A 26,870-nucleotide genomic window follows, 5' to 3' on the forward strand; every position below is an offset into this window, starting at 1 on the left:
CAGACGCTTAACGACTGAGCCACCCAGGCGCCCCTAATTTTTAATTTTTAATAGAAGAAAATATATTAATAAGGTGCCTTACATTGGTATACACTGCAGATGAGATATAGCATAATCTCACGATTGGATTTAGAATTAGAATTCTAAATTCTAAATTCTAAACTAGAATTTAGAATTGCATTTAGAAACACAAAGAATTTAATTGGAAAGTAACAGTGAGTTTTGTTTCATGTGGGTAAATTTGAACTGAATCTTAAAAGATGAGGACAATGAGAAGAGACAGGTTTAGGAATGTCCTCCCTGATGTGAAAGGAGAGGTGGACAGTGGCTAACACAGAGGCCAGAAAGCATCTGGCTTGTTCAGCTGAGGCCAGAGAGTGGCTCTGCAGTCTGGCAGCCTGGCCTTTCTTCAGACTGGAACGAAACAGAGCTTGAAGAAGGGTGGCATGGCGCCCAACCCACTGACTTTTGGGGTGGTGTCAATGTCCTTTGGATCAACCAGAGGTTTCAAGGTGAAATGCTGTAAAATGTTGGTCAGTAGTAAAAAGAGCTCCATGCGGGCCAGGCCTTCTCCAAGACAAGCTCTCTTTCCTAAAAACGACAAATAAATTCAATATTCATTTAATTCTGTTTCTGAGCTGGCACACAGGGAGGCTTCAATAAATATGGATTGAGAAAATAAATATATTAATAGACTACCGCTTCTTTTATCGACACTGAAATGTGGTTTCCTTCACTTCCTCAGTACATATTTTTGTGTGCATGAGTAGGGGCAAGGGCAGCTTGCCCCAGGATGGGCCACTTTGGCACAAAGATTATTTTGAATTAAAAGCAACCAAAACCCAGCAGATTCAAGGAAACCTCCCTACCTCTCCTTCAACTGCCTGCCTGTACCAGGAAGAGAGCAGTTAACAAGATTCTTCTTTATCTATGAAACTTCTCGGCACAACACGGCAACCTGTGTTTTTGAAACATTTCCTCTCACCTTCCTGCTAATGGTCTACCTCCCCTTTGAATCCCCAGACCCGTCCCCTCTCCTTAGCTCAGGATGTGGTAGAAGCCTATGTTGCCTGGCTTTGCAATTTCATATGTTTGTGGATTCCCCACACCTGTGAAACTAAATTTGATTTTCTCCTCTTAATCTGTCCCATGTCAATTTGATTTTTAGTCCAGCTGGGAAGGACCTTGAAAGGCAGAGAAAAATTCCTCTTCCTGGACAGCTGGCCTAGTTGGCAGTATGCTTTAACACACTGGATACTGCTTGCCACACACAGGGCTACAGCTGGAAGAGCCTTGGGACATCTGATAGATAGCTGGCACCAGGGAAGATTTCCTACCACGTCAGTCTCCTGGAGTCTGAGGAGTCTGATGGAGCAAGAATGGTGAGAGTCCTTTTTCTCTCTGTCTAAATTTAGATTAGCAGGAGAAAATACTTGTGGAACTAGTTCCTTATGTTTAGCAACTCTTGGTAAATTTGGTAGAGTACGTTTTTGGGGGAAAGAGATCAACCAGAGATGGTCTTTGTTTTCCTTTGTGTCTTTTTTTAAATCTTTTTAAGATTTTATTTATTTGTCAGATGGTGAGAGAGAGAACACAAGCAGAGGGAGCGGCAGGCAGGGGGAGAAGCAGACCCCAGCTGAGCAAGGAGCCCGACGTGGGACTCGATCCCAGGACCCTGGGATCATGACCTGAGCCAAAGGCAGACGCTTAACCGACTGAGCCACCCAGGCGTCCCTCCTTTGTGTCTTTTCCATCGTTTGTCATAAAAAGGAATTACCATCGTGCAGAAAGCAGGCATAGGCTCCATAAGCCTGCTGTTTGAGTTAGTCCCACAGACTGGTGAGTTCATGGTTCTCATCAGACTGTCACCTGTTTAGATAAACTTTGCTACAGGTTAAAGGCTGTTGCTAAGGGATAAGCTGGAAACCAAAGCTCCAAAATTGGTGGGCATGGGTGGAACACTTAAAAGCTATGAGAGCACTCACCGCCTCTAGAAAGCTCCTGTGATAAGGTGGTCACAGAACAGGTTAGATTGACATTTGTTAACCTGTCAACCTCAAGAAAACTTCTGCGCAATGAGGTACACTGTGAAAAATCGCCAACATCTGCCTGTGGCACATCCCTCTCAGGTGTTCATGTGGCTCCAAGAAACCCAAGGTTTAGCCAAAGGAGAACTGGATAAGGTTTTTCCTTTTGTCTTGTTCTATGTCCCAAGAGCTTGGCTTTGTGACCAGTGAGAATATTCTAGTTGGTCCACCATCTGGAGGATGCATTTACCAGGGTGCACCTTGGAGGCCAGTCAAAAAGACTGGGGATCTGAGTCTCTCTCTCTGGCCATACCAACGCTCAAGGGTGTTTGCCATGAGAAGTCCCAGCCCATAGGAACCTTTATATTCTCAACCTTTGTTTGTTAGTGCTGGAAAGTCCCATTATAGGAGCACATGCCCGGCATCACAGATTATTGAGTCTGTGACTAGAGGCATCTCATGATTTCACTGGAGACCTGCAACGAAGATCTCGGCTTTCTTAGACTAATTATGGGAGTCAACTTTTGGATCACGAGGGCTGCATCTGTGCCCTCTCTCTGGATGCCTAAGGCATTAAAAGGCTTATTAGTTAGAGTTACTCGTAACAGATTCTACTCATCAATGGCCTGATGATGTATCCTCTAAGTTGGCTAATGTTTGAAAAAAGAAGAAAAACTTTATTTAAAAAAAAGATTTTATTATTATTTGAAAGAGAGAGCAAGAGCTGTGTCAGGAGGGGCAGAGGGAGTGAGGGAGGGAGAAGCAGGCTCTCCCCCGAGCAGGGAGCCCAATGCGGGGCTCGATCCCAGGACCCTGAGATCATGACCTGAGCTGATGGCAGACGCTTAACCAACTGAGCCACCCAGGCGTCCCAAAGAAAAACATTCTTGTTAGAGAGCTCTCAGTTGTTCTAGCTTAATTACTAGCCTAAGGGACTCCCTTGACAAGATGAAAGAACAGAAATTAGAAATAAATGTGCACATCCAACATAAATTTCCCCTAAACTCCAGCCTCATCTCCTCATCTGCCTATTTTAACTTCCCTTTCCCTTTAGGATTTACATAGAGCACTCCAGCCTCATCTCTAGGTTCAAAATATACAGCTTGCTCATGTAAATGCTGAACGCCAGAAAATGAATTTAACAAAAGTAGTAAGGCTCACTTTGTTCCTACCTTCCAGTGCTCTGTAATCAGGCTCTGCCAGCTTTGGGCATGGCACTTGGCTGGTGTATTCTAGGCCCACACCGCAAAAGAATTTGTGTCCCCTGGACAGCAGCAGACCTTTTAAATTATAAAGCCCTTTAAACCTCTACTTTCAAAGGATTCTACCATATTCAGAGATAAATTTAAAAGATTAATCACTAGTCACAACCCCCATTCAGAGAGGAAACATGACCAAAACTTCTCCCAGGCCCACCTATAAATGATCAGGGAAAGGCCAATATTCAGGGGCTAACAGAAGCCCAGATTAACTTATGTACCCGGATAGAAGGCTTTTGTTAAAATGCTTTATACAGACTTTACAAAGGCATGCATCTTTTGATCCCCATTTTAATTAAAAATCTCCCTGATATAAAAAAGCAAGTTTAGTCAAAAAAGTGGGCCAGTCCGTTGATATTCAGGCTGTAATCCAGTTCTTTGGGGGAACTGATTCTAAACAACTGTCTTTGCCTTCCAAAGCTCTACCAAACCAGAAATCCAGCTCAAGAAACAAGTCAAAGCCCACCTCTCTTTACTAATCTCCAAACTTTGCCTATTCCTCTCAAAATGTTTATAGATACTATAAAAGATCAGGATTTGGAACAAAATTGTCCAGTAATTTAAAAAAAAAAAAGGTAAATTTTAAATAGCAATTACCTTGAAACTCTAGAAATAAAAGTATTTTTTACATTATTTCCCTGTCCCATGAAATTATAAATCTTTGTTTTTTTTTTTTTAAGAGAGTCGGGGGAGGGCAGGAGCAAAGGGGGAGAGAGAGAGAGAGAATCTTAAGTAGGTTCCACTCCCAGTGCAGAGTCCAACCCCACGACTCTCAGATCATGACCTGAGCCAAAATTAAGAGCAGGACACCAACTGAACCACCCAGGTGCCCCCTGAAATACAAATCTAATGTCTTTGAACACAGCCCACAGTCACCCAAGACCGAAGAAAATAAAAGAGGGGGAGTGGTGTGGGAAGAGGCCTTTTCAAAGTACAAACTGCTTAAATCCCTCTTATGTCCAGACTTGGAAAAAACTTGGAGCTTTCTCTGTGCCTTTGGGATTTAAATTTTCTATCCTATCATCTCTAGGATATAAGAGCCACTCTTTTAGATACAAGCTTTAGAGGAAAGTTTTTCATTAAAAAAAGTAAAAGAGGGAGGTACTTGAGAATTGGGGCTATAATGTCCTCATCACAAATATTAGTAAAAACAAAAGCTATAAGAATATTTTTTATCTTGATTGTGTGTATGTGTCCCATGTTGCAAATGTGAGGTATTTTCTCTACTTCCAGCTGATATTGCCAAAATTAATTTGTAAAAGAGCTCCATTTAGTTGGAAGCAAGCACTCATAAGGATTGGGCATTCTAAAACTCAGAAAGATGGGCGCCCAGGTGGCTCAGTTGGTTAAGCATCTGCCTTTGGCTCAAGTCATGATCCCAGGGTCCCGGGATCTAGCCCTGAGTTGGGCTCCCTGCTCAGCAGGAGAATCTGCTTCTCCCCTTCCTTCTGCCCCTTACCACAATCATGCTCTCTCTTGCTCTCTCTCTCTCAAATAAATAAATAAATAAATCTTTAAAAAAGGAAAAAAAAAATTCTTAAATCTCAGAAAGGTAGAAACTAACCTAAATGTTTTTCAAGTTTATGTGATCAGGGAAGATACTCAGTATTAAAGCTAATTTAAGGTTGTTGGTTTAATTAAAATAGCCATATCTTTAGAGTTATCAGGATCAAATATAAAACTTGTAGTCTGCCTGTGTTTACTGGAAGTCAAATAAGTTCATGGTATCTCTTACAAACTTTTTCAGAAAAAAAACAAAACAGAACTTGAAATGATGGCTGACTATGTCTAATGCCTCATAAAATTTTGTGGGTAGACTAAACTAACTGTTCAGAACAAGTTAATTAAGTAAATGTAAATAATAATAAAGGTTTGCCTACACACCTTTTTATCTTATTTTTAAAAAGTTTTTATTTATTACTTTAGAGAGAGAGAGAGAGTGTACGAGTGGGGAGGGAGAGGGAGAAAGAATCTGAAGGAGACCCTGCACTAAGTTGGGAGCCCAACGAGGGGCTCTATCGCATGACTGTGAGATCAAGTGTAGGTAAACTTTTACTTTATTTTTTTTTAAGATTTTATTTATTTATTTGACAGGGAGAGACAGCAAGAGAGGGAACACAAGCAGGGGGAGTGGGAGAGGGAGAAGCAGGCTTCTCGCGGAGCAGGGAGCCCGATGCGGGGCTCGATCCCAGGACCCCGGGATCATGACCTGAGCAGAAGCAGAGGCCTAATGACTGAGCCACCCAGGTGCCCCATAGGTAAACTTTTAAAGAGCTACCAAAATCTTCGGTAACCTGCATTTTTAAAGTTTTGCTAAGTTAAATGTTAAGCTAAATTCATTGAATATCTAGATCATTTCCAAATGAGATAAAATAATGAAACATTAAGTAGCAAATACAGGTTTCTCTCCTTTTGTCTTATTACAGAGAAACAAAAGATAAATTTGGGTCTGTTAGTAAACCTGGTTTGTGCCTTACTGAAAGACTGTAACTGTGAAGAAACACGTATTTCTTTTTTTTTTTTTAAAGATTTTATTTATTTATTCATGAGAGACAGAGAGAGAGAGGCAGAGGGAGAAGTAGGCTCCCAAGGAGCAGAGAGTCCGATGCGGGACTCGATCCCAGGACCCTGGGATCATGACCTGAGCTGAAGGCAGACGCTTAACCATCTGAGCCACCCAGGCGCCCGAAACACGTATTTCTAAGTTGTACAGTCTAAAGAACACTGGTGTAATAGTTCACTGTAAAAAGTGAGATGCCTCTAGTCACAGACCTGCTAATCTGTGACACTGGGCAGGCACTCCTGGAATGGGACTTCCCAGCACCAACAAGAAACGAAGATTGACATGACAAAGGTTCCTGTGGGCTGGACCTCTCACGACAAACAAGCTTGAGAGCTGGTGTGGCCAGACAGAGAGAAAGACTTGGAACCCCATTCTGTCTGGCCACCAAGGTGCACCCTGGTAAGTGCATCCTCCAGATGGTGGAGACCAAAGAGAACATTCTCACTGGTCATAGAGCCAAAGTCTTAGCCCATAGAACAATACAAAAGGAAAAATCTTATCTTGTATATGCACATTAAGAGCTTTAATTAAGCCTTGGGTCGCTTGGAGCCACACTAACACCTGAGGGCTGGGCCACAGGCTTGGGGATAATGTGTTGTGTTCCAGTGTACCTCACTGCACACAAGTTTTCTTGAGGCTGGCAGGTGACCTGTCAATCCAACCTGTTCTGTGGCCAACTTATCCTATCATAGGAGCCTTCTGGAGGTGGTGAGCGCTCTAAGTTTTTATTTTTTAAGCAATCTCCACACCCAACATGGGGCTCAAACCCACAACCCTGAGATCAAGAGTCACATGTTCCACTGACCGAGCCAGTCAGGTGCCCTAGCTCTAACAGCTTTTAAGTGTTCTACTGGTGTCCGCCAATTTCACCATTTGGCTTCCAAGATGTCCTTAAGCAACAGCCTTTCCCTCATATGCCCACTAACCTATAGCAAAGTTCATATGACAAATGACATAAAAGACACAAAGGCAAACAAAGACCATCTCTGGGAGGAAAAAGATCAGCAGCAAAGAGGACCCTACCGAATTTACCAAGAGGCACTAAGCCCAAGGAACTAGTTCCACAAGTATTTTCTCCTGCTAATCTAAATTTAGAGAGAAAAAAAGACTGTCGCCATTCCTGCTCCATCAGACTCTGCAGACAGAGATTCTGAGAGACTGACGGTAGGAAATCTTACCGTGTGTCAGCTGTCAGATGTCCTACGGATCTCTCAGCTACAGCAGCTTGTGGGGCGAGCAGGGTCCAGCGAGCTCAGGTGTCCAGTGGACACACCTTGCCAGGGAGCAAGAATTTCCTGTCCCTTTCAAGGTCCTTGTAGCTGGACTAAGACTCAAATTGACACCAGACAAATTAGCAGAAGGAAATCCAATTTAATTTCCTATGTACAGAGAATCCACACAACCTAGAAATTCCAAAGACAGTCAGGCAAAATGAGGTATATATGACATCCTGAATTAAGGGGGTAGGAAAAAAAGATTACACATTAGCCACAAGCCTACTAACTAATCACTGATCCCCCAAAGGACTGGCAATTTCAAATGTTATCTAGATTCCAGTCATTCTGGAATGACTTGTTGAGTATGCCACCTGTTTCTTCCCAGGAGCCTGACAAATTGAAGGGAGATTCAACATTCCCTTACCCTCTATCTATCTACTCTACCTTCTGCCCCTTCTTAGGAATCTCGTGGTGGGTTCTGGGGCCAATCTTGGCAAGGGAAGCCTCCGGTCAAATGAGAAATAACCTGGGCTTCGGGAATGATGCCTCCAGCCTCATACAAATGACAATTTGTTCAGCCCCGAGTAGCCTCCATGCAAAGCCCTTCCTCATCTCACTGACCCCTGATGCAGAAATAACAATGAAGCTTGCTTGCCTGCTGAGAAGGCCATGAAGTAGTCACTCTTCTTAAAGTTGCCACTTTCATCCAGGAAGTGGCCGGGATCAAAGCGATCTGGGTTGGGAAACTCTTTGTCATCTTGCAGGACAGAAGTCAGAGATGTTAATATGACTGTGCCCTGATACGAAGAAACACAGATAAACTGGATTATAATGAAAGTCATGGAGCTTGAAATCCTTTTGTTTTATAGATGAGGAGACATGCACAAAAAGAGCTTATTTACTCCATTTCACAGAACAAACGAATCACCGACCCTAACAGGTTTTAAATCCTATAATGCCAGTCCAAGGCACTGCTAACTGACTCCCAAGTCATTCTCTTGAATTGGTAGCCTGATACTAGCACTTGCTTTTCAGAAAACTGAGGGAACTCCCTGGAGTGTATTGTTCTTGACAAATAAATTGCAGTATTGTCTAAAAGAGCTGATGCCACTGAAAATCCAGCTCATTTCCTTTGGAACCAAGGATGAGGTCTTCAAAGTTCTACTTGAGTGGCCATATTCTTGAAAACCCTTCACCTTCCCATCAGGATGACAAACTGAGGGGCGCCTGGCTGGCTCAATCAATAGAGCATGTGAGTTTTGGTCTCGCGGTCGTGGATCCACATTGGGTGTAGAGCTACTTAAAAAAGATTTTTTTTTTTTAAAAGATGAGAACAGGGTAAGTATCCCCTGCTCCTGTTGTGCTCTTTCAATTGAATTGTTGCGCATTCTTGTGGAAATGAGAGAACATTTCCGGTTTCTAGTACGGTTTTCTGAAACTCACGGATACAGTGTAACATAATGACTTGGAGTTTAGTTTTCAATATCAATAGAATCTTTCTATTAAATTATGCCCCGTGATGATAGATTATTAGTTTAACATTTCCGTGACTCATTTTCATTACTAGCAAAATGGAAAGGATACATCTGCACTAGTTCATTGCAGATGTAAAATGAGATAACATACAAAATACTTTGCACGAGGATTACCACATGCTAGGGCCACCTGGGTGGCTCAGTCAGTTGGTGATCTGATCTGGATTTCGGCCCGTAATCTCAGCGTCCTGAGATCAAGCCCTGCACTGAGCTCCATGCTCAGCGTGGAGTCGGCTTGAGATTCTCTCTTTCCCTCTCCCTCTGCTTGCATGCTCTAAATAAATAAATAAATAAATTCCTTTAAAACATCCTCTATCCCACTCTGCCCCATCTCCCCTGCTCACATGCTCTCTCTCTAAAAAAAACAAAAACAAAAATAATTACCACACAAAAATGCTCAATAAAGAGAAATTTGTTATGTTATGATAATGACTTCATTCACAATCTTGGGATCTTAATAAAGGTCATATATTTATTACATAGCAGAGGAAAATTCAAATCTAAATCTGTCTGGATGCTTTCTAGTGTACTGTATGGCCTTTCCAAATACATGATGTAGTTCTCACTGCAGAAAGGTCACTTTCCTCCTAGAGTTCAGGGAGGTAAAGGCCAAGCAAAGTGGGGCGCCTGGGTGGCTCAGTCGTTAAGCGTCTGCCTTCGGCTCAGGTCATGATCCCAGGGTCCTGGGATCGAGCCCCGCATCGGGCTCCCTGCTCGGCGGGAAGCCTGCTTCTCCCTCTCCCACTCCCCCTGCTTGTATTCCCTCTCTCGCTGTGTCTCTCTCTGTCAAATAAATAAATAAAATCTTTAAAAAAAAAAAAAGGCCAAGCAAAGTGCTACTCTTTTTGAGCTAAGAAGACAGAGGTTAAGAAAAAAAAAAAAATTGGCATCTAGAATTCATGAGGAAGGATACAGGACAGGAGGATTCTATAAATAGAGAGGATCTCAAAAGTATACAAAACTATTCTCTAGAAGTCCATGGTTAGGGGTTGGGTGACAAATATACAGGAAGAAACTCAATGAAGCCTATCAAAGTATGACTGCTTGAGAATTGAAGGTGGATATCAGTGATAGAGGATTTGAGGTTCCAACCCAGCTAGGGTGGAGAGAACTTTCTTGGCACCTCAGATTTTTTTGTGGTGACCCCCAAACTTGTAAATTGTTGGATTAAGGAACCCACACTGGACTAAGGGCCATGCACAAAGACTAAATTCAAAAGTGAAACTAATTCACAATGAAAGAACTATAGGAAGTCCAATAGACTGAAAAGCATCTGTCAGTAATTTAGCTGCCTGCCAAAATAAAAGTCAATGCCCTTTAGGGGAAGTCAGCATCATCAGACTCCCCACAAGGCATCATTCAAAATGTTGAGCATATAATAAATTATTTTTTTAAGTAGGCTCCACCCCCAGTGTGGGTTTGACTCACAACCCTAAAATCAAGAATCGTACACTCCCCCGACTAAGCAAGCTAGGCAGCCCAAGCATGTGATTAATTTTTAAACATGTGAAAAAGCAGACCCCATCGTATCCTAAATGTTAGAATTATCACATAAGAACTTCAAAGCATGTGAGTGTATGAGTCTGTGTATTTAAGAGATACAGAACAGTCCATCCAAAAGCAACAGAGTACACATTCTTCTCAAGCACACGTGGACTATTTCTCAGGATAGATAATACATTAGGGCACAAAATAAGCATTAAAAAATTACAGAAGATTAAAATCATATGAACCTGGGGCACCTTGCTGGATCAGTTGGTAGAGCATGTGACTTTTGATCTTGGGGTTATGAGTTCAAGCCCCATGGTGGGTGTCAAAATTACTTAAAAATAAAATCTTAAAAAAAAATCGTATCAAGCATATTTCCTGACCACAGTGGTATGAATCTAGAAAAACAAAACTGAAAAATTCACAGGTATGTGGAGTTTAAAAAACATGCTACTGAACAATCAATGAGTCAAAGAAGAAATCAAAAAAGAAAAAATACCTTGAGAGAAATGAAAATGGAAACACAACATACCAACACTTATGGGATGCAGGAAAAGCAGTTCAAAGAGGAAAGTTAAAACAATAAATGCCTAGATGAAGAAATAAAAATCTCGAACAACCTAACTTTATGCCTCAAGGAACTAGAAAAAGAACAAATGAAGCCCAAAGTTAGGACAAGTAGGGAAATAACAAATACCAGGGTCAAAATAAATGAAACAGAAACTAAAAAGACAATAGAAAAGGTCAATGACGGGTGCCTGGGTGGCTCAGTCGTTAAGCGTCTGCCTTCGGCTCAGGTCATGATCCCAGGGTCCTGGGATCGAGCCCCGCATCGGGCTCCCTGCTCCGCGGGAAGCCTCCTTCTCCCTCTCCCACTCCCCCTGCTTGTGTTGCCTCTCTCGCTGTGTCTCTCTCTGTCAAATAAATAAATAAAATCTTAAAAAAAAAAAAAAAAGAAAAGGTCAATGAAGAGCTTGTTTGTTGAAAGATAAGCAAAATTGACAAACCTTTAGCTAGACTCACCAAGAAAAGAGACAGGACTCAAAATCAGAAATGAAGTAGACATTATAAGTGATACCACAGAAATACAAGAGATCACCAGAGACCATAATGGACAATTATACACCAAAAAAATTGGACAACCTATGGGGCCCCTGGGTGGCTCAGTTGGTTAAGCATCTGCCTTTGGCTCAGGTCATGATCTCACGGTCCTGGGATCTAGCCCTGCATCGGGCTCCCTGCTCATTGGGGAGCCTGCTTCTCCCTCTCACTCTCCCCCTGTGCACAGGCGCGCTCTCAAAAATATAAAATCTTTAAATAAAATTGGCCAACCTAGAAGATATGGTTAAATTCCTAAAAACATACAACATACCAAGACTCAATCATGAAGAAATAGAAAATCCGAACAGACCAATTACTAAGATTGAATCACTAATTAAAACTCTCTCAGGGCGCCTGGGTGGCTTAGTCAGTTAAGCACCTGCCTTCAGCTCAGGTAATGATCCCAGAGTCCTGGGATTGAGCCCCACATCGGGCTCCCTGCTCAGCAGAGAGTCTGCTTATCCCTCTCCCTCTGCCTCTCCCCCTCCTGGTTGCTCTCTCTCTCTCAAATATATAAATAAAAATCTTATAAATAAATAAATAAATAAAAATAAATAAACCTCTCTCAAAAGACAACATTCCTGGACATATGGCTTCCCTGGTGAATTCTATCAAACATTTAAAGAGGAACAAATACCAATCCTTCTCAACTATAAAATAGAAGAGGAGGGAACACTTCCAAATTCATTTTGTGAGGGCCGCATAATCCTAATACTAAAACCACACAAGGACACCACAAGAAAAGAAACTTAAAGGCCAATATCTCTGATGGACAAAGGTGTACATATTTGCAATAAAATCTTCGCAAACTGAATTGAACAGTACAATAAAAGGATCATATACCATAATCAAGTGGGATTTATTCCAGGGATGCAAGGATGGTTCCACATCCCCAAATCATTGTGATAGACATTAAAAAATGAAGGCTAAAAATCATATGATCATCTCAGTAGATGCAGAAAAAAGCATCTGGCAAAATTCAACATCATTTATGATAAAAATGCTCAACAAAGTAGATATAGAGGGAATGTACCTTGACATAATAAAGGCCATATATGATAAGTCCACAGTTAACATCATCCTCAGTGGGGAAAAGCTTCAGCTTTTCCCGTAGGATCAGGAACAAAAGGATGTCCATTCTCACCACTTTTATTCTACATGGTATTAGAAGTCCTAGTCCAAGCATTTGGCAAGAAAAAGAAATAAAAGTTACTCAAATAGGAAAGGCAGCAGAATTGTCACTATTTGAAGATGACATGGTATTGTAGATTTTAAAAATCCCTAAAGACTCCACCCAAATTGTTAGAATAAATGAATTCAGGATAAAAATGAATATACAAAAATCTGTTGCGTTTCTACACATTAATTATAAACTATAAAAGAAATTAAGAAAACCATCCCATTCACATTGGTATAAAAAATTCTAGTAACAGATTTAACCAATGAGGTAAAAGATCAGTACACTGGAAACTGTGACACTGATAAAAGAAATGGAAGAAGACACAGAATAAATGGAAAGATATTTTGTGCCCACAGTTTGAGAAAATTAATATTGTTAAAAGGTCTATACCATCCAAAGCCATCTATAGATTCAATGCAATCCCTATCAAGATTCCTATGGCATTTTCACAGAAATGAAACAAACTATCCTAAAATTTCTGTAGAATGACAAAAGATCCTAAATAGCCAAAGCAATCTTGAGAAAAAACAAAGCTGGAGTCATCACACTTCCCGATTTCAAGCTGTATTACAAAGCTACAGTCATTAAAACAGCATGATGTTGGTATAAAAACAGACACATAATAATGAAACAGAGTAGAGCCCAGGAATAAACCCATGCATAAATGGCCAATTAATTTCTAACAAAGGCACCAAGATACACAATCAAGAAAAGACAGTCTCTTCAATAAAGGGTGTTGGAAAAACTAGACCCTATCTTACAACAGCCACAAAAATGAACTCAAAATGAATTAAATAATTGAACATAAGAACTAAAACCAGATATCCCAGAAGAAAACACAGGCAGTAAGCGGTCTTGTCAATGAATACTATGAAGAAAATCCTGTGGGAGTCTAAGCACTATGATTTATAAAATTGTATCAACAAAGTAAAAGGAAAGGAGCATGCGGTCAGAGGGTAAGATGCCTGGGCTATGAATGTGCCATATCTGTAGATGGTTAGGTAATCTATAATCCTACTGTTGTGATGCTTGATAACCTAAGATTCTTAAGGAAGGGGGTACCAGATGGCTCAGTCAGGTAAGCCTCCAACTCTTGATTTGGGCTCAGGTCATGATCTCAGGGTCATGAGATGGAGACCCTGGATGGGCTTGGGCTAGGCATGGAGCCTGCTTGAGATTCTCTATCCTTCTTCCTCGGCCCCTCCCCGCCCCACCCCCACCCCCCCGCTTTCTCTCTCTGTCTCTCAAAACAAAAAATATATAAATACAAATAAAAGTAAAAACAAAATTCTTAAGGAGTAGTAGAGATGAAATATCTCTCACCTTGGGAATAAGGTATTCTCTGAACTTAATATCCTGAGTCACTGCATGTGGGAGACCGTTGGGGATGAGGTCGATGTATCTCTGGATCTCGTGAACCACAGCATCCGTGTAGGGCATACGGCTCCTGTCCTGCATGCAGGGGCTCCGATGTCTGCCAACCACACGGTGAATCTCTTCCTGGACTTTAGCTGGCAGGACAGGAATCAGAATTTATGTGAAATGGAAAGGTCTGACCTTTTTTGTTGTTGTTGTTGAAAGATTTTATTTATTTTAAAGCGAGAGAGTCGGAAGGGGGGGCAGAGGGAGGAGAAAAGTACCCCAAGCTGACTTCGAATTAAGTACGGAGCCCGGCGGGAGACCCAGTCTCATGACCCCGAGATTATGACAAGAGCAGAAACCAAGAGTTGGACGCTTAACTGACCGAGTCACCCAGGTGTCCCTTGATTTGATCTTAATCATGGTTCCACTGTGGAAGGAGATTGGGAGAGGGGGAAATCATATATAACTACTACCACAGGGAAAGAAAAAAAAAAGAGATTTGTTTCCTAGTCAAATTGGTATCTCATTAGAGACTTAAATATGTGTACATATAAAACATAATTGTACCATGAAATTCAACTCTGATTCTCTATTTTGAGTATTTGGTTTGATAAACCCAGGGATCTGGGGTCTTGAAAGCTCACTACAGACCATGCTGTTTGACCACTTTGTGTATGCCAGTTTTTGTTTTAAATATGTAAGTTCTGGGTGCCTGGGTGGCTCAGTCTGGTAAGTGTCTGCCTTGGACTCAGGTGATGATTCCGGAGTCTGGGGACTGAACCCCACATCAGGCTCCCAGCCACCCAGGCCCCATAAATAAAATATTTTTTAAAAATGTTAAGTTGCAGGGGCGCCTGGGTGGCTCAGTTGGTTAAGCGACTGCCTTCGGCTCAGGTCGTGATCCTGGAGTCCCGGGATCGAGTCCCGCATCGGGCTCCCTGCTCGGCAGGGAGTCTGCTTCTCCCTCTGACCCTCCTCCCTCTCATGCTCTCTCTCTGTCTCTCATTCTCTCTCTCTCAAATAAATAAATAAATAAAATCTTTAAAAAAATTAAAAATTAAAAATATAAAAAAATAAAAATGTTAAGTTGCAGGGGCGCCTGGGTGGCTCAGTTGGTTAAGCGTCTGCCTTCAGCTCAGGTCATGATCCCAGGGTCCTGGGATCGAGCCCCGCATAGGGCTCCCTGCTCGGCGGGAAGCCTGCTTCTCCCTCTCCCACTCCCCCTGCTTGTGTTCCCTCTCGCTGTGTCTCTCTCTGTCAAATAAATAAATAAAATCTTTAAAAGAAAAATGTTAAGTTCCAAGAGGGTAAGAACTACCCAGTGCAATAAATGCTTAATAAATAGAACAACTGAATAAAATGTTTGACTCAGCACATAGGACCGAGAAGTTAACATTTATTTAGAATGCAAAACATGACAGGCATGCTGTACAATGTATTTCATTACTTTATAATTCCTCAAAATAGTTCTATGTGTTGGGTATTATTTTATGTGTCTTAAAAATGAGGAAACAGGTCCATAAAAGTAAATATCTTTCTTAAGGACACCCAGGTGTTATGTGGTCCTTCTTATTCCCAAACCCGCAATCTTAGCAACTGAATAAGATCACTGAAAATAATTTGTGTTAGCGAATTATATTCATCCTTTATTTGCAAAATGTATCATGTAAATAATATGCCGTTTTGGTAGAACTATTCATTAGTTAAAACAAACATTTATTAACTTTCTCCTATGCGGGAAAGATTCTGTGAATGTTAGGAAGTATCATCTCTCCTAAACAGATGACGGACCAAGTAAGATATGCAGAGAGGTAGTCATGAGTCTGAGGTCACACAGCTACTTACTAGTAAAGTCAGAATCTGAAGCCACTGTAGTTTGTCCACTATAGCCAGGACCATGTTGCTACTTTGGTCAAATGGTGTTGATCTACTAGCTGAAGAATGTGTCTTGGTTAAGAGAGCATGTGATTAACTCTGTGGTTTGATAGCTGTCAGGAAGACTTAGGAATTTTAAGGAAGTTTTAAACTTCACCTTTTCAGGCTGAGAAGCTGGATTTTTATCTAGAAGAGAGTGATTATGTAAAGTGGTTAGGAACTGACTTATAAAGTCAGAATGTGAGAGAATGGCCCAGTAAGGAATGAAAATGGGAAGAAAGAAAAGGAAAATATAAGTGATATGATGCAAGAAAAAATGAACATGGAAGCAATGGGGAACCAAGACACAAAAAGGACTTTTGCCATGTACACAAGATTTACGGGTCTGGAGAAAAATGTCATATGGTGTTTGTGGTCATAATCAACATAGGTCTAATAAGAGGGAAGTTATTTGGCTGAAAGAGTCTGTGTCACGTGAAGGAAACACAGTGCCATTAGATCTCACAATGTGTGAGAGGAAAGGAATTTTGAAGCTGTGCTTCTAGATCCCACCATTTGGAAAGCACTTCTTACTTAGACTGGGAGGGCAGGAGGACCTTAAACAAAGAATAATCTAGTGCTGACATCATGGAGATAAGCTTCCTGAGATTTAATTGTATTAAAAGTGTTTCTATGTACCAAAGCACAGAACATGACCCAGTAGTGAAGGGAATATCCTCTTGGATGAGCACTCAAGAAAAAAAGAGGAGGAAAAGTGGAAAGGTTGCATTTGCAAGAGAAATTATATTTGTGAGGAAGAATTTATATGCCCAAATGGGTATATTAGAAAAGAATGTATTTGTATGTAACTCTTTTTATTTAGGGACTGAGACTCTTTGATAAAGAAAGACTGTCATTTTTGTTGAGTCAATCCTTACACTGCAAATGCATTTCAGCAGAAATCTCCTCTGACAAAAATATATTGATCTGGACATGGAAGACATATCAAGTGATATCCCTTTAGAGAAAGCAGAAGGCCAATTCTTCTAGATCCTAAGACAACTGCTTATTATTGCATCTGTCCCAACGCAAATCAGGGACATTCCACCATAGCAGGGGAAACAGTGAGCTCTGCCCTTCAAATCTCTGCTGCTGTTTAAATATTTCATTATCTTTTTGTACTATAAACTAATTTGTATTTAATTTATCCAATGATGGGAAGATGTACGAATGAAGGAAATTTTTTCTGTACACTGTCTGGGCAGGTGAAGAGTGGGATAGTTGTCAGTGCCACCTGCCAATTTCTACCTGGAATTGCACCCTGCCCAACACCTGTGACCATACCTGTGATCTCCGGGTACTTCAGCAGCACGAGGAATCCATATCTCAGGGTGGTGCTCGTTGTCTCTGTTCCTGCACCAAACATATCCCATATGGTAATGATCAAGTTGTCCATGGTAAATTCAGTCTGTTTATTGTGTTTTTCCTAGAAATGATGTGTTACAATTACTTGATAAATAAAAGAGCCTCAGAGGTAACTTAACTCAATATGACATTGTTATTTGGTGTGAGCGCTACAGCTGAAGGTCAAGTTAGATAGTTGTTAGGGTTCTGTCCAACAGTTAAAATATAATCAGAGTTATAAAGTTCCAACAGGTCCTTTCTGATTCTTCACTTTCTCATTCCCCTCGAGTCCATCAGTTGCTCTACCATTTCTTTGAAACATAATTTTTATCAAGTCCTCACTGCTATTCACTGTCAATTCCAGCATCTACTGTCTATTTTATAATGTCTAATTTTCTCATTCAAGCCTCCAGAACCACCACACACACACAAAATGCATCACTATTCCCACTCATCAGTCATTACACCCACGACAGTTCCTCCATTACAATCAAGAGTACCTCTCAGAAATTCCACCCTCTCGATCACTTGCACTTCTCATTCCCTGGGCCTACTTTGTTGTCTCTTCATCTAAGCTACAGTTTCTTCAAAATCTACCTCATCTGTGAAGATTTCCTAGTGCCTTTGCAAAGGTTAGCCTTTGTAGATTCCTGTCTGTTCCCGTGTCCCCTCATTTGTTACATCTTCCCGTTGCTGAACTTTTTTGATGAAGGATTATATGCTGTGTATCATTAACCTTGAATGTGTGTGAGTGTATATTACAATCTGCCCCCAAATAAAGAACCAGCTTTATTTAACACAATAAATGTAAAACCCGCAAAGTCATTTTCAGTGAGAATTTAGAAATATCTCAAGATACCCAATATGGCTTGCATAAACAAGAGGTCAGACAAGCAATTAATACATATTTCGGAAGGACCATTTGTTTTAATATCCCAGTTTCACTGGGAAGAACAAAGCTAATCCATGAATCACACCACCCACAAAGATAAAGGGTCACATTATACCTTTTCTATTTTGATCAGGAAGTAGTCAATAAAGTCCCGAGGGTTATTGAAGTCCAGGGATTCTTGGTGTTCTTGTATTTTTTCCATAATAAACTCAAATTGTTTAGCAATATTTTTAAATAACACGTGATGGCTTCCTGGAAGGTAATGTATTAAAAGAGGGAAAGCATTGTAGAGCTGAAAGAGGAAAGAATCATTCATTAATTCACTCAGCAAAGTTTTACGGGCCCATGTTATGTATCAGACACTTAGTTATATTCTGAGTAGATAAAGGTGAGTAAGACATGCTTCGTGCACTAGAACACACTTGGAATTTGAAGGGGAGGGAACTGACAAGATGTCTGGAGTTACAGTATGCACAAGTCACAAAGTAATTTCAAAACCATTTAAATTTATTTCCTAGCCATAACTCTATGAAGGAATCCAGGAGCATACCATCTTTTCCCAAAGGAGAATATTGAGGTTCAGAAAGGTCAGTCAACCATTGTAAGACATCAGTCTAGTAATAGAGCTAGAACGTAGTGTTCATCCCAGTTTACCTACACATTTTTCTATGGAGTCACCTAAAAAGTTTTTTTGTAATGAAGAAACTACATCAGAAAAATTAAAGAAATGCCCACATTACTTAGCTTATTTAGGGATTTTATACCCTCAGGAATATGCACATTGCCCTTTTACATCTGCCCAAGGCCAGTCCTAGAGTTTACTGACTCTACTTTAGACAGCACCTCATGACTTAATGCCCTTGGTAGGCAATGACGCAATTTTCAGGCCAGTAGTTTATATCAAACTACAGAGAGAACAGAGAAATCTAGACTCTAGGGCTCGCTCACTCCTTGTCTTGGCTAGGATTTCTTTGTCTTTGGAAAATACGCTTAATATCTCTGGGTGATAGTTTCCTGTTCCAAAAAATACGTAAACTCCTTGTTCTCTAGAGTCCTTTCCAGGTGGAACACATCATGACCTTATGGTCCACAGATAATTTAAGTTCTTAATGATCATACAACATAGGTTTTCTGACAGCATCCTATAGTAAGAAATACATTTTACATCATCACCCTCTTCATCTATGGATATAAAATGGTTTCTCAAAAAAACACCTTCCTATCATTGATGCACTCTACCACATTTCTCTATTACTGTATTTCATGGTTTTTAAAATAAGCTTTTAAAGATTTATTATAGAGAGAGGGAGAGAGAGCGAGTGAGCACAGTGGGGAGGGGAAGAGGGAGAGGGTGAGAGAGAATCTCAAGCAGAGTCCCTGCTAAGCAGGGACCCTGATGAGGGGCTCGATCCCACGCCCCTGAGATCATGACCTGAGCCGAAATCACCAGTCGTATGAGTGGTGTATGAGCCATCCAGGCACCCCACTATATTTCATGTTTTAAACTTCATTTCAATACATTAAATTGATTTGATAACTCACTAATTGGTTGCAAATGATAGTTTGATAAACGTAACTGTAGCCACTGGGAAACAGGACAAAGGGATGAGGTAATAAGCATGAGCAACAGATTAGTTAGAAAATTATTTCCCATTTAAGGGAACCTTGACCTTACCTGTATCCAGGAGGTGCTTAAAATTAGGAAGTTTTCCTGAAAATATTCTATCAAGGTTAAGAATGTTTTATCATCATACTCAAAACGATTCTGGAAAATAATGGAGCAGATGACATTGCAGGGAGCACAGCCCAGAAGGAACGCAGGATCACAGGGAGATGCTAAAACAAAGAAGTTGAAAGTTAGAGCACAATTCTCATATAAATCTTAAGCTGACTGTTTAAAATGATTGAGAAGGGTTGACTGCTGGGAGTCTTTTAAGTATAGGAAATCCCTGGACATGTCATCATCACTGTAAACTCAACATGCCTATAATTCATTGTTTCCCCAAACGAAGCTATCTAATCCAGTCCATTTATTAATTTTCCCCACATATCCTATTTACATTATTCTCCAAATAAGAGCCACAAGATAATTCACAAGAAGGAGGTCACATAAAAATATCTCGAAAGGTGTAAAGTTTAGCTCTCAGTGTGAATATTTCTTCACAATGTCTGTAGGAAGCTGAACAACCTAATAAAAATTTCAGGAGCCTGGAGAGACTCGAAACCATTATTTTAGAAAATGTAATTGAAAAGTTGGGTGTGCTTTTCTTGTAGAAGAGAACGATAATGAGAGCAATTGGAGTTCCATTTGGATATTTGAAAAAATATATTTAGTAATGGAACCAGGCTTACTATATATAATATAAAACATGGCTCCATGTTTTGATGTTCGGTTGCAGACAACTTTTGAACCTCACCTTTTCTTCTTCAGTTCACAAGCTGATAAAAAAGCTCAAGTGCTCCTTCCTTTGGAAGCAGGACATTTAAACTATACAAGCACTGACTTGCACACAGGAACTCATTCTCTACCCTATCCCTTAGCCACCATAAACACATCAAGCCAGTACCTTTCCCTGATCTCTCAAACTGGGATTTTGTTTCTGTTTATTGTGTATATTTTTTAAGATTTTTAAAATTTATTTTTTAATTTTTATTTATTTGACAGAGACAGAGCAAGAGAGGAAACACAAGCAGGGGGAGAGGGAGAGGGAGAAGCAGACTTCCTGCGGAGCAGGGAGCCCGATGCGGGGCTCGATCCCAGGACCCTGGGATCATGACCTGAGCTGAAGGCGGATGCTTAATGAATGAGCCACCCAGGTGCCCCAATAATGTTCTTGCTAAACAAAAATTAAACATGTGCAAGTATTTAATATATTAAATTGAAAGTTTACAAGACTATATACATTTGTATCCCTTCTTCTGCCAGGTCTCCCACCCATTCCTCTGTAATAATATATATCAAAAGTCCAAATGATATTCATTGACACTCTACTGTCACAACTTATTCCAAGGAAGAAAGAAGAATCATGCAAATATTTGTAATAATTACATTTTTTTATATTAATAGCAGCAAAAGAAAAAAGAGGTGAGGACAAGCTGTCTGGACAATACATAACATGGGTTAAAAAACACAATGGCAGGGGCGGCTCGTGGCTCAGTCAGTTAAGCGTCTGACTCCTGGTTTCAGCTCAGGTCATGGTCTCAGGGTCGTGAGATCAAGCCCTGCATCAGCCTCCATGTTGAGTGTGGAGTCTGCTTAAGATTCTTTCTCTCTCTCCCTCTGCCTCTCCCCACCACTCTCTCTCTCTAAAATATATATATGTGTGTATGTATATATATGAAACACAATGGAAATTCACCATATATAAAATAGCATTATTTAGTTGTAAAATACTTAAATATTGAGGTTCAAAAAACCACCTATATCTGATGATCCTGATCTTACTCCTTTCCTGCCAAGTCTCCTGCCCACCCCTTCGCTTCCACCTCCCCTCCCAGTCCTGCGTGTGCATACACAGAGCCAACTCGCGCTACTGAAGCTCCCTCCATTCCTAACCATACTCCTCCAGGTGAGCCATGACGCAGCCCTAAGCACTGAGAAGGGTTTGGTGTGAATCCTACCACGGAAGCACCAGTGCTCCCCCCAACCCCCAGTCTTACTAATATAAGATTGACAGCACTGTGTAAGTTGAAAGTGCCCAGCATAATGACTTTACACACATTTATACTGAAATGTTTGTGATGTCCTCAAGAAGTGACTAGGGACATTACTTCATTTTTCAAGGTATTACGGCCAAAACCACTAGTTCATTACCAAAATCCACGTTCTCCCCATTTTCCTCTGCACGTAGATAACCACATTTCCCAGTGCCCCTTAGAGTTGGTGTGGCCCTGAGACGGAGTTAGAGCCCATGGAATATGAAAGACGTTTGGTGTGCCATTGACATACCTGGCTTACTGAAAACACAATTTGCTCTTTTCTTTGTTCTTTGCCCCTTCTGCTACCATGCAAAAAGATGAATTACGAGTGACACAGGAAGCCACGTGTTGAAGAAAGACATCAGGGTTCCTATCAACCTAGAGCCTGAGAAGGCTGTTATGCCAACCACTTCACCTCTTACTACTGTTACATGAGCAAAAAAGCAACTTCTATTGTGCTTGAGCCATCAGATCTCGCTGTAGCCTATCTGAAATAGCATATAGTCTTCCCAAACTAGTACTGTTAATTACATAAAGAAAGACACACCATTGGTTTTTTTTAATGCTTCCACCAGACACAAGGCTTCCTCTTGAATTCTGTCTTCAATAGTCTTCTTTCCCATCCCCATTTTCCGCAAAATCGTGATGGAAAAACGTCGGGTTAGCTTCCATCTTTCTCCATTGCTGAAAATAATTCCTATCAGAAAGAGAGAGAAAGAGAGAGGAATGACCTCCATTACGATGAATTCCAGCTGAGAGTCTTTATCTCAGAAAATGATAATCACACTTAAGCAGGGATGTAAATAGAGTGGTGTCAGCCACAGGAATCTCCAGTGGGCCCTGCTTCACCCACCTCCTGTTAACCCAGCCTAGTATCTGTCAAGACTCTGGGTTTGACATATTACCCAACTCTTCTTCATCTGTTAGCTCCTTCAAACCTCAGGATAACTCTGTGAACCAAGTGTTTTGTCCCCATTTTACTGATGATCATGGAGGCCAAATGCTTGCTCTGTGATCACACTGGTAATAAATCATGGTGAGTCCAAGTGTAGGTGACATTTTCAGGGCTGGTTTTTGTACACTGTGAATGAATTGTGGGAGAGGCAACAAACAGAGTCAATTCTCAAGAGAAGGAGAGAGCACTTGTGCACTGGAAAGAAGTTCATGAAAATCTATTCCTCATTTTCCCATTTCCCCTCTGTTTGTTAAATCTTTTCCATGAAATATGGTCTTAACACCAAGGAAGTTCAATCAGACTTCCGGAGCCAGGACAAGATTAGGAGAAAAAGTAATTTTCAGGAAACTTGTTCATAAAGATTTTAAAGAACGATGTAGAGGAGGAAGTGGCCCCATTCAGGCCTTATCTCTTTTTGCAGAAACCCAGCGACCCACCAGAGGACTGGACAGCTTAAGGCCAGCTCCAAAACAAAGGGAAGACAGTTCAAGTACTTTAGTTTAAAAAGCTTTTTCTAGGATCACTTGCAATCCATATGTACTCATCATGGGTTTGTCCGTAATCATCTTCTCAGAGCATATTTGTGCTTTATACTTTGTATTCCATTGGATTCAAATATTTCTTGTAGTTTCTTTTAGAAGGGTAAAAGATTGAAGGCAAGGCTGGAAATATTTCAAACCTATGTTGGCTCCATGCACACTATGGGACTTTCCTAAAATAGTCTCTTGGCAACCATGACTCAGGCCAGAAAGCAAAATGTTTGGTGACTAGGACAATTGAGTCATTTTCCTCCCTTCTCTTTTCTCTCAGTCTCTTATTATCTTAACTGAAATAACACTATCTTAACTGACCATAACTTAAAGTGAACACAAATTCATAGAATGTTAACAGTTAGATGATTTGCTTTCATTGCATCTAGTGTTTCATGAAGACATTGTGTGTCCCCTTCATTATCTACAATATGGATTAATGATCCTTTATAGAAAAATGTTGGAATTATGCTGTTTTCTCTAAATACTTACAATTTCTCTGTCCCTTAGCCTGTTTGGAGTCTTTGCAACTTACACACCCACATACATTCTCCAAATTGAGACATACCGAATCCCCGGTTGATCCAGTCCACCACTGGGAAAGGGCCTCTGCCAGAAAACGCCTCACCCCGATCAATCAGAGCTTCCTTCACTGCTTCATATCCATATAACACCACAGTGGGCTTCATGCCAAAATACACAGTGAACACAGGGCCGTAACTCTCTGCTAGCTGGGAAAGGAACAGGAGGTACAAGAGTAGTAGAATTTCAAAACTAGGAATGTAGATAAGTGAGGTAAATAGTTTTAATCTTACCAAAGAGACATTTTAATATTCACTCACCCAGTGTAAAAGATTTCAACTTCTAGAACTGGTAATTTAATAAATCACATTAAGCAGTAATTACCATTATATTGTTACTAACACAGCTACTATTATCATCATCAACAGTTTATCATTTATTCAGTTCCTACTATGTGACACGGAGTGTATTATGGATTTTATTCATATTATTTTATTAACTTTTATCTGCCAAACCTATAATTGCACCAAATTTTTCCTTCCTTCCTATAGTTATAATAAATGATGTGTTTCTTGGGACGCCTGGGTGGCTCAGTTGGTTAAGCGACTGCCTTCAGCTCAGGTCATGATCCTGGAGTCCCGGGATCGAGTCCCACATCGGGCTCCCTGCTCAGCGGGGAGTCTGCTTCTCCCTCTGACCCTCCCCCCTCTCATGCTCTCTCTCTCTCAAATAAATAAATAAAAATATTTAAAAATAAATAAATAAATAAATAAATAAATGATGTGTTTCTCATCCTGTTTAAGGGATGTTCTTTCTCTTGCCCTCTGTGTAGATTCTCACAATCATCCCTCATTATCCACCCCCCCCCACATCTTTTTAGCACCAGAGATCTCGAGATTTTAGTAATACATAGGAACCTGGCAATATAGTCACTGACACTTCCCAGCTTCCCTGTGTGGCCATGTGACTAAGTTTGCATGAACTGCTATTAACAGAAATGATGTGTGCAAATCCTACATGACTGCATAAATGGTAAATGCATGCCCTCCATCCCTTCCCCTACCCATGGAATGAAATGACAGCATGGAGATAGCCCCACTGTGTCCCTGCATAGGAGAACAATAGCCTAGGCACCCAGGATGATAAACTACAAGACTGAGAAAAGCTGGTTCTCTGGATGACCGCAAGGAAGACAGGCAGCCCAATAGCACTCACCTCTATATCATTCTGTAAGACAGAAATAAACTCCTGTCTTCTTTAAGCCATTATGTTATTGGGATCTTTCTGTGATGGCCAATTATTTGGTATTCTAAATGATGTAGGACCTACACACTTTCAACTTATCCAAGGTTTGAGTCCCCCTGCTACCTTACAATTCATTCTCCATAAAGCAACCAGAGTGATCTTTTCACAAGGCAAATGCTAACATGAGAGTCCTTTTTAAGCACATTAATGGCATCACATTGCTCTTAGGCTAAGATCAATATATTTTTTCTTAAGTAGGCTCCAAGCCCAGCATGGAGCCCAACACAAGGCGTGAACTCACAACCTGAGATCAAGACCTGAGCTGAGATCAAAAGTCGGGTGTTTAAACAACTGAGCTACCCAGGCACCCCTAAAAACCAATATTCTTTTTTTTTTTTTTAAGATTTTATTTATTTATTTGACAGAGAGAGACACAGCGAGAGAGGGAATACAGGTGAGGGAGAGGGAGAAGCAGGTTTCCCGCTGAGCAGGGAGCCCGACATGGGGCCCGATCCCAGGACCCTGAGATCATGACCTGAGCCGAAGGCAGACGCTCAATGACTGAGCCACCCAGGTGCCCCAAAACCAATATTCTTAAAAGCCTTGAAAGACCTGCATGCTCTGGCCCCTACTTACTTCTCCAATCTCAACCCACACCATGTTTTTATTTACTCTCTGGTCTATAAGCAAATTGGTCCTTTCAGAGACACCAACAAGTAATTCTCCTCCAGACTGAAACAGCCTGGAACAAACTTATATCTGTATTTTGTGTGCTTAATCCTTGATCATTCTTTAGATCTCAGCTCCAGCTGCACTTCCTCGGAGAACTCTTTGTTGACTGTTCTCCCATCCCTGCTCCTCCAAGCTGCATGTCCTCTTGCTACTGTGCCCCTGTTACATGGTTTATAATCACACACTCATTTGCATGATTACTTTACAAATACATGCCCTGCCCTCTAGACTATAAATTCCATAATGCTTGGGTCTTTTTTTTTTTTTCATTCACCGTTGAAAAGCCCCAGCATCTAACAGAGTGCCTAATACAAAGTAGGCATTCAGTAACTTGATCAATATATGATATACTCAAGGACCATGTGCAAAATACAATTATTATTCACATTTTAAAGAAATGGAAATTAAGGCTCAGAGAGATTTTTTTAAATTTGCCCAATGCTGTGAGTTTACAAGTGGACGAGCTGGGGTGCTGACAAAACCTCTTTGAATCCATAGCCCCAAACACAGAAAGGAGCTTCCAGAGGCTGTGTTCTGGTCACTAGCTGTCTCAGGGAAGACAGATTTCAGACAATTCCTTCAAGATTTAGAGAGCTATTGCTATTTAAATAGCTAGAAATAGAGTAGTTATTCACTCACTCATTGAGCAAATATAATAGAAACTGAAAAGTATGGAATCTTGAGTTATTTCCTAGACTTAAATCAATGTTAGCTTTTAGGAGACTTTTAGTATTGTGACGCTGTAAGTCATTAGAACTTTTATGTTTTTTTTTCATTGAAAGCAGTTTCATTGCCATTAGGGTTTAGCAAAGAATAATTACTAAAAAGGAAACCTGGTCACAATATGGACAGGAAATTCCTTCTTTTGGCAATTTCAACAATCATCTCATGGATCTCATTCCCTTCTGGCAGCCTTCCAGCTTAAAGTCATGTCTGGGTATCCAAGGGACCCTTCCCGTTCAAACCACTTCCTGAAAGTATGGCATCTGGGACCATATTTTATTTAGATATAGCGCTGTAACTGCAAACAATTGGAAGGAACGTAATCATACTTGCCTTGCTTAGGGATTTGTTGATGTTCTTAATATTTATCTGTAGAATGTTTCCAATGATTGGGAGGGGAGTGGGGCCAGGCGGCAGCTTCCCTTTGGCACGGTTACAATTCCACAGAAAGAAAGGAATCAAACAAGAAAGACATATCACCAGAACTATGAAGAGATCCATTGCTGTGCTTTCTCTAAATGCAGTTGAAAGCTTGGAATCCAAGAACTTTATAAATACTAAGTGCAAGCTGATCATCAATCC

The 26,870-nt window shown here is 40.7% G+C and overlaps 1 protein-coding gene across 3 annotated transcripts; it reads right to left on the reverse strand.

Annotated features, from left to right (window-relative positions):
• Nucleotides 1-26,870, reverse strand: LOC110589090 (cytochrome P450 2C21). 3 transcript variants are annotated; one of them, XM_021699489.1, is made up of 9 exons: nt 26,622-26,870; nt 23,635-23,797; nt 22,129-22,278; nt 19,558-19,718; nt 17,998-18,174; nt 16,931-17,072; nt 13,694-13,881; nt 7,722-7,863; nt 1-591 (listed from the first exon to the last, which is right to left on the reverse strand). In XM_021699489.1, exons 1-9 carry the CDS (start codon nt 26,862-26,864, stop codon nt 410-412), a joined length of 1,548 nt encoding a protein of 515 aa, XP_021555164.1. In that variant the 5' UTR covers nt 26,865-26,870; the 3' UTR covers nt 1-409. The 3 variants fall into 3 exon arrangements, with proteins under 3 accessions (XP_021555164.1, XP_021555165.1, XP_021555166.1); XM_021699490.2 differs by having other exon boundaries at nt 23,635-23,793; nt 26,618-26,789; XM_021699491.2 differs by lacking the exon at nt 17,998-18,174 and having other exon boundaries at nt 23,635-23,793; nt 26,618-26,789.

This window comes from Neomonachus schauinslandi, chromosome 6 (genome assembly GCF_002201575.2).
Source record: "Neomonachus schauinslandi chromosome 6, ASM220157v2, whole genome shotgun sequence".
Lineage (NCBI taxonomy): Eukaryota > Metazoa > Chordata > Mammalia > Carnivora > Phocidae > Neomonachus > Neomonachus schauinslandi.

What these genes read in the sequence shown, in the direction of transcription:
- LOC110589090 (XM_021699489.1), bottom strand. Translation starts at nt 26,864, where the DNA reads ATGATCAGCTTGCACTTAGTATTTATAAAGTTCTTGGATTCCAAGCTT. An exon ending in TCAACAAATCCCTAAGCAAG is followed by an intron (nt 23,798 to 26,621) that starts GCAAGTATGATT and finishes TTCCTTTCCCAG; the next exon opens with CTAGCAGAGAGTTACGGCCC. An exon ending in CTTCATGGCCTTCTCAGCAG is followed by an intron (nt 592 to 7,721) that starts GCAAGCAAGCTT and finishes TGTCGTTTTTAG; the next exon opens with GAAAGAGAGCTTGTCTTGGA.